Source organism: Pistacia vera, unplaced genomic scaffold, assembly GCF_008641045.1.
Source record: "Pistacia vera cultivar Batoury unplaced genomic scaffold, PisVer_v2 Contig51, whole genome shotgun sequence".
Classification (NCBI taxonomy): Eukaryota; Viridiplantae; Streptophyta; class Magnoliopsida; order Sapindales; family Anacardiaceae; genus Pistacia; species Pistacia vera.
This window is the reverse complement of record NW_022196346.1, coordinates 1,174,425-1,182,970: the sequence shown is the minus strand read 5'-3', so window position 1 is coordinate 1,182,970 and position 8,546 is coordinate 1,174,425. Positions and strand designations below refer to the sequence as shown.

Sequence of the window (8,546 nt, the reverse complement as noted above, 5' to 3'; positions counted from 1 at the left end):
AATCTACTAAATTTATCATGTTTTTTATAATATTATGTTTTTTATTTTTATTAATTAACATAAAAAATCAATATTCCTAATTAATTAAATAAATAAAGAAAAAAATATCTTTACATTTAAATTAATAAATAATCGAATAAAAATTTTAATTTAACTAAATTTTAATTTATAATAAATTAATTAAAAATAAATTATTTAAGAGTGTTTTTAATCAAATATTAACAAAAAAAGAAAAAAAAAAAACACTAACATAATAAGACGAAAAATAAGAAAATGTTATTTTAAAACTTAATTGGGACAAGTGTCGTTTCGCCAAACCTTGGGTGGGCAAAGGTGGTTCTCCCAATCAAGGATGTATATTGCTGGATCAAACTGCGACCCCAAGGGCCCACAGAAAATTATCTCATAGCGATTGATAATTTGATATAACATTAAAATTAATGTCTCGGGTTAATTTTATTAACAGCAAAAGTCATCTGTTTATCTTCCATAAATGGTGTTGTTTGACTGTTCGGATTCTCCAGATGATCAAAACAGCTTTTTCATGGGCTACAAAGAAGCTCTAGAGGTCTAGAACTCTCTACATTCAAACTTCTTTTTCTTTTTCTTTTTTTTTATTATTATTATTGTGAGATTCTCAAGGGGATAGACTCAAGACCCTTTTTTTTTATTTTTTTTATTCTCTGTGCATTTTCTCTCTTTTGCCTCTCGAAATAGGTGTGCTGTGCTTGCTGGTTCTTTTCTTCTTTCTTTCTGTTATGTTTGTATTTAGTGTGATTTTATTATGTTTTACTGTTATATGATTTGGGTTTGGATCTGGGAATTGTAGTGCATGATTATGTCTGAAGAAAATTCTATTACTTTTTTAGTATTTGTGTTTTGTTTTCATGCTTTAGTTGCTCATTTTATTTCTCTCTATAGTTTCCTTTCAAGGATTCAGCCATTTTCTTTGTATTTTGTGTTGGTGTTGTGATGAAACTTTGTTGAGTATCTCATATGGAGTTCATTATGCTCTCCTTCTTTTTCTGTAGGAACATATATGAGACAAAGAAAGGGGGAAAAAAACTATAGTCTGTTAGTTGTATGTTTTGGTTTCATGTTATATCATGAACCTTTTCTGAGATTTAACGGGAAATAGGGTTTCATGGACCTTATTACATGTTTCTCTTTTTGATTGAAGATGAAGCTTGTTTTTTGAAATTGCTTTTATTATTTTGTTTGATATTTACTGTTCTGAAGCTTGTTAAAACGTTCTTGAATTTGGCACTATGCTCTGAAGATTTGAAATTTTGGGTTAAGGTGCTTGCAGTTTATTTGTCTGTTTAAATCTATCTTGAGATAAACATGTGATAATGCTATTCTATGTGATCTAATCCGTGGAAGATCATCCTATAACTTGATTTGAATATATAAATAATTTAAGGATGGTTTGTGTTCAGTTGGGTGAATGATCCAAGTTGCACAAGTTTATTTTACTTTTTCTCTTTAAATAAGAAACATAGTGTGATAGTTGGGTCATGATATTTATTAATTTTACTTGTTACTTCCATTAGTTAATCTATTTGTGATCGTTAAGATCGATCTTTTTATTTTGTGATCTTTTAGATGGATCCTATCTTTTGTGGACAACATGTTCAACCCTTTGCCGTTATTTTTCCAATCAATGATATTGTCATAGTTACTTCTTAGAAAAAAATAAATAAATAAAGGTCAGGTACTAATTTTATGCATAGAAGACCTTATGTTAATTTTTCGTTCTCTAGAGACATTTTTAGTTATCATAACATGTTTTATTGATACAATTTTAAGATTGTTGTGAGATTTCATGATGGTTGCAATTTGGAGTGGCGTTTTTTTTCTTGTTGCCTCTAAAGTAAGAAAAATGGATTGTTGAAAAATATTGCATTTGGAGATTTCTAAGTGTGTGATAGTGTGCCCATGATCTTGCTTAGGACAATAATATAAAATAAAAATAGATTACTAAAAAATATTGCATTTTGAGATTTCAAACTGTGATAGTTTGCCATCATCATGCTAAGGACACCTGTTTGCTAGGTCTCCTTAACACTTACCTCTCTTGTTCAGATCTTTTTTGAGACTTGAGGAATCAATGAGTGACAACGAGAGAGAGCACGCCTGTGAGCATTCATGCAAGGGAAATGGTTGTGAACAAGTGTGCTCTTTGTCGTCGTCATAATATGATTTATTCAAGGCACGTAATATAGCAGATACCCAAGGCAGGTAATGTGGCAAATTTTTTTAAGACTTGAGACATCATTGTGTGACGACGAGAGAGAGCACGCCTGTGAATATTCATGCAAGGGACATGGCTGTGAACAAGTGTGCTCTCTGTCGTCGTCATGATATGATTGGCTCAAGGCAGGTTATGTAGCGGATTATTTTTAGACTTGAGAGATCATTGTACGACAACAAGAGATAGCACGCCCGTGAACATTCAAGCAATGGGCATGGCTTTGAACAAGCATGCTTTCTATTGTTGTCATGATATGATTGGTTCAAGGCAGGTTGTGTAGCAGATTATTCTTAGAATTGAGATATTATGGTGTGCCAAAGAGAGTGAGTACGTCCTTGAGCATTCATGCAAGGGACATGGTTGTGAACAAGGCAGTTTAATTTTCTCTTTGTCTATGTGTTCTTGCACATGGAAGTAAGTAGGTGATTCTTGCCTATTATTGTAGTTGAAATAAGCTTATGGACTCTAGTAATTGATTACTTGGTGTATAGTTGGTAACTTATGTTGTGTAATTAATTCAGATTAAAAACATATTCTTCTGTTTTATGATTTGCGGCATTTTTATATTGTTGATATCTTGTAGCAATACTTTATTGAAGGCTTAAATGCTATTACAGCTTGTGTTGTAATAACTCATTAGGGATAAGACAATTGAATTAAAAATGCTCTCATTTACTTTTGTTTTAAAGTTAGTGTTTTCAAGAACTTGTGATCAAGAAGTTGTATTGTAGCTGGTGTAGTTTGATAATAAATTTTATAGAAAATTGTAAACCTGGACATTTAGGATAATTGAGAAATGACTCCCAAATGGAAGAAAAAATAATTCTGCTTTTTTTTATTATTATTATTTTTGTTTTTATGAGTATTGCTACAAATACGAAGTTAAAACTCAACTTTGGACTCCGGTTGATAACTATTGGTTTTAGGATGATGGGATATGTGTGCTGTTAACCTATATTCAATGTGAGGTTGACACATAAACAACCATATCAATTAGGATCCAAAAAGTTAAGATCTTAATTTTGTATAGATAGCAATGTATTGTATATTATAGACCTGTCCCTAAACATAGTCCAGGGTTCTTGTCTTTGTTCCCCATTTTGTACTATGTGTTTAAATAATTAGTGAAATTATGTACAGTGATTGAAAATTTTTAGGCTGTTGAGTCAGCTATTACAGTTTTTTTAGTTTTCTGTTATGAGAGTTGTTGTTTCCTGCTTTTATGCCTAGAATCCTGGAATCTTCTTTTATATAATCAAAAGTGTGATTATAAAAGTGAAGGTCAGTGTCATTTCTTCAGAATTTCATTTGTTATCTTGTGGCATCAATTCTTTATGGGAAATGCTGTAGGGTGTGCTTTATATTCAATAGTGAACAACTGGACTGCAGAGATTTATGTTCCGATTACAAAACTTTTTCCCTTTTTAGTTAAGACAAGAAAGTGTCCTACAAAGAAGTCTATTTTATTGATTGGCACATTCAGTATTAAATAAGAAAATGGTACTGCAAACTTACTTTATTTATTTGTCGTTAATTTTTAAGTTTGTTTCTCTTGTAAGTACTAGTTAGATCAATTTGTTGGATCTTTTTTGGGTATACAATAAGTAGTGGGGAAAGGGAAGTTAAGTTTGGTTTATATTTGTAAGTTTTAAGGAAATAGCGAGACAGCAAGAAGTGTTTTTGTCTTGTTGTTTTAAGGGTTTTGTGAAGAGAGTAAAATAGCTCTCAAGCATGTTTGTTATGATTATGAATTTCTTATGCAGCTTACCCCTTGCTTTTCAGCCACTTTGATGTTTAGTTGTTCTATACAGATAAGATATCACTTCCTTCCTTTTTTGCTTTTACTTTGAGACACTTTTCCTTCAGAGCTAGCTTGTATATGAGTTGAGATTTGAGTTTCAGGTTCTTCTCCATCAAGTGTTTTGTTGAGGGCTTTTTTTTTTTTTTTTTTTTTTTTATCTCTGAAATGCTCTTTACTATAAATGTGTCAAACAATTTGTGAATGTTACGTGAATATATAGATAATCCATTAGTGATTGTACATGCTACTTGTGCTACATGTTTTTAATTAGGAAAAATAAAAGAGAGAGAACAAAAGAAAGCTATTTACCTAAGCTTGGGGTTTAGCAAATTTGTCACTGCTTTTTACATAGTATATGGTTTTCACATTTCTAAATTCATTATAGAATTGACTTTTTGTTATCTTTCATAAAGTATTGGGTGTTGAAATGAAAGCGAAAGGATTAAGTATGTCCTTCTCTAATTTTCTAGGCAATTCTGTCTTTATTTTGAATCAACATGTTTATTTTAAATGAAATATACTAACAGCGTTGAAGAAGACTTTAGGTTGCATTTTGTATTTGTATTGTTTCAGGTTAGCAGTGTCAGCTCGTATATATGTCAGTGTTGTTAGTCAATTACATGTATTATGCAGTGTCATAATAGCTATGAGGAGGGATATATTCATTCATCATGAGCATCAAAGATTCATTGCATGCTTAGATTGAAATCCCTCTTTGTTTAATTTCTTCTTGAGCCTTATAGTTGTAGGAAAGACTATCTAATGTAAGGATTTCCCATTTTTTTCTTATTTTGGACTATTGCACAAGTGAAGCTATTTACTTAATGACATTGTTAGTAGTAATTGGTAGTCATTAGCAGGCTAGTCGATGAGTACATTCCATTGTTGAATATTTTCAAACAACTTGGATAATTTAACCTTATTCTTAAACATTTGTTGTGTACCTTATATTCAGTAGTGAACAACAACTGGACTTTAGTTGTTTAAGCATCTTTATAAGTGTGTAGACTTGATCCATTACAAACTTTTTCGTTTTTCAGCTAAGACAAGAAACTTGAATTTTGTACTACATGGTCCTACAAAGAAAAGTCTATTTTATTCATTGGCACGTTCAGTATAAAAATGAGAAAATGGTACTGAAAACTTTACCTTAACTTTATTTGTTGTATTCTTTTTAGTTTATTACTGTTGCAAGTACGAGTTAGATTAGATCAAGGAATCAGATCTTTAAGGGGTCTACCATATATGGTTGGGACAGGGAAGTTGTGTTTGGTTTATATAGTAAGTTTTACTGAAAAAGAGGAAGAACTAGGAGTGTTTTCGTCTTGTTGCTTTCAAGGGTTTTGTCACGCAGATAAAAGATATTCTTCATGCATGTTTGTTATTATTATAGATTTCTTATGCAGGTTTCTAATTCCCTCTTGCTTTTCAACCCCTTTGCGGTTTAGTTGTTCTATACAAGTAAGATATTTCTTCCTCCCTTTTTTCGCATTTTCCTTGAAGACACTTTTTCTTTCAGTGTTTTCTTGAGTTTTGAGTTCCAGGTGCTTCTCCATTCAGTGTTTTCTTGAGTTTCTTATCTCTGAATATGCTCTTTACCGATAATTAGTGTCAAAAAATTTAGTTGAATGTTTACATCGATGCATAGATTAATCCATTGTTAGATTGTGCATGCTACTTGTGCTACATTTTTTTTTGTTAGAGAGAGAGACAGAGAGAAGAACTCGTATTACTTTGGCTTTGGGACCAGCAAAATTCTCACTGCTTTGTACGTAGTATACAGTTGTAATGTTTCTACATTCAGTATAGCGTTGACTCGTGTTACTATTCCTAAAGTTTTTCAGTGCTGAAATTTAGGGATTTGATTTAACTAATCAACGAAGTAATTATGCAACGTTTTCAGAATATGAAAGAGATGTTTAATAGAATTTTTCAGAATATGAAAGAGATGTTTGATAGAATTGTCAATAAAACAATTATGTAACGTTTTTAGAATATGAAAATTCATCAAGACAATCATAGAATTGATAATTTAATATTTATATATTTTATTGTAAATTTACCAATTTAAATGTTTTGATTTCGCTCACTAAAAACCCTGGCTTATATTATAATTGAAAACATTTTGGTTTAATTTATTAATCAATCACAGTTTAGGGTTAATATTAGGGATTGGGTTATAATTCAATATTGTATAAATATATTTTACAAGTTTTACATTTTAATTGACAAATTTCATGCTATAATTTTATAAGTTTCATGTTGATGTATCGATTTAGATGGTTCAATTTTTCAATCTCTCTGACTTGTTTTTACAGAAGCAAGATTGTAAAGATTGAGAAAAATCAGTCATTCTCATCCACTAATAAAGGATTTTTCAAATAATCAAGGATTAATTATCCTTTTTAGGGAAGAAAAAATTTAAAAAAAAAAAAAGTGGCCTTAACAGATAATCAATTTAAAATTGTCAAGGCCTCAAAACAATTGAAGTTAGGCGTCAATGGGGTATTGTTCCACACTTGCCGTTTTAGGGCATTCAATGGTCCCGCCAAATCTTAATTCAGAATCTAAGGCTTCTTCTTCGTACCGAAAAGAGACTATTTCTTTGTTGAAACAATGCAGACACATTAACCAAATCCAATCGATACATGCCAAGATCGTAAGAAACGCCCACGAACAAGACCCATTTATCCTCTTCGAGCTTATTCGTCTTTCCTCGATTTTCAACTCCATTGACTACGCCTACAAGATTTTTCAACACACCCACAATCCAAATGTCTACCTGTACACTGCTCTGATCGATGGGTTCGTTTCTGCAGGTTCTTACATCGATGCTATTCGTTTATACAATAAAATGATTAACGATATAGTTTTACCCGATAAATATGTCGTTACTTCTGTCTTAAAGGCTTGTAGGTTTGGGTTGGCTTTTAGCGAGGGTAGACAGGTTCATAGCCAGGTTTTAAAACTTGGTTTGAGCTCCAATAGATCAGTAAGGTTGAAATTGATTGAGTTTTATGGGAAGTGCGGTGAATTTAAAGATGTGATAAAATTGTTTGATGGAATGCCTGAGCGAGATGATGTTGTTGCGTTGACCGTGATGATGACTTGTTATGTTGAACATGGATTAGTTGAGAAGGCTGTTGATGTTTTTAATCGGGTTAAGGTTAAGGACACGGTGTGTTGGACAGCTATGATTGACGGGTTGGTTAGGAATGGGGAGATGAGTAGAGCTTTGGATGTGTTTAGGGAAATGCAAAGGGAGAATGTGAGGCCTAATGAAGTCACCGTCGTTTGTGTTTTATCTGCATGTTCGCAATTGGGAGCGCTAGAGCTTGGAAGATGGGTTCATTCGTATATGGGAAAGTATGGAATTAAGCTCAATCATTTTGTAGGTGGTGCTTTGATCAATATGTATTCGAGGTGTGGTGATATTGACGAAGCAGCACGGGTTTTTCAAGTGATGAAAGAGAAAAATGTCATAACTTATAATTCAATAATTGCTGGGCTTTCTATGAATGGGAGGAGCATTGAAGCTATTGAAATGTTTAGGGAAATGATTGGGAGAGGGCTTAGACCAAGTAATGTTACTTTTGTTGCTGTACTTAATGCTTGTAGTCATGGAGGTTTGGTAGATTTGGGATTTGAGATCTTTCATTCTATGAGAGGAGATTATGGGATTGAACCCCTGATTGAACACTATGGATGTATCGTTGATCTTCTTGGTCGTGTGGGTCGTCTTGAAGAGGCTTATGACTTCATTAAGAGCATGAACATACCACCGGATCATATTATGTTAGGGGCTTTGCTAAGTGCTTGTAAAATCCATGGAAACCTTCAGTTGGGCGAGCAGATTGCCAAAACACTGCTGGATTGCGGAAATGCAGATTCAGGAACTTATATTCTTCTATCAAATGCATATGCTTCAACAGGGAAGTGGAAAGAAGCTGCACAAATGAGGGTAAAGATGAAGGAGGCGGGAATCCAAAAGGAACCCGGCTGCAGTTCCATAGAAGTGAATAATGAGATTCATGAATTCATTTTAGGAGCCATAAGGCACCCTCAAAGGGAAAAAATCTACAAAAAGTTAGAGGAGTTGAACCAAATGTTAAAATTAAAAGGGTATTCTCCATCAACAGAAGTGGTATTGCATGATATTGAAGACAGGGAAAAAGAATGGGCTTTGGCAATACACAGTGAGAGGCTTGCAATATGCTATGGTTTAATCTCAACAAAACCATACACTCCATTAAGGGTTGTGAAGAACTTGAGAGTATGCAATGATTGCCACACAATGATAAAGCTCATTGCTAAGATCACTGAGAGAAAAATTGTTGTGAGGGATCGGAATAGGTTCCACCACTTTGAAAATGGGGCTTGTTCTTGTGGAGATTATTGGTGAAATACAACTATCAATTTTATTTCTAAACAATGTGAATTTTCTTTTGGTCAGTGTTGAGAAGAATCAATGTGTAGGGATACATTGAAATT

The 8,546-nt window shown here is 32.7% G+C and overlaps 1 protein-coding gene and 1 long non-coding RNA gene across 2 annotated transcripts; both read left to right on the top strand.

Moving 5' to 3' along the window:
* The first annotated feature begins 676 nt into the window (after positions 1–676).
* On the top strand, positions 677–2,803 carry LOC116106209. Its single transcript, XR_004124288.1, has 2 exons — positions 677–717; positions 2,086–2,803. It is a non-coding gene; the product is annotated as an uncharacterized LOC116106209 (long non-coding RNA).
* A 3,752-nt stretch (positions 2,804–6,555) lies between these two features.
* On the top strand, positions 6,556–8,546 carry LOC116106232 (putative pentatricopeptide repeat-containing protein At5g59200, chloroplastic). Its single transcript, XM_031392579.1, has one exon. The coding sequence runs from the start codon at positions 6,556–6,558 to the stop codon at positions 8,455–8,457; it is 1,902 nt and encodes a 633-aa protein (XP_031248439.1). The 3' UTR covers positions 8,458–8,546.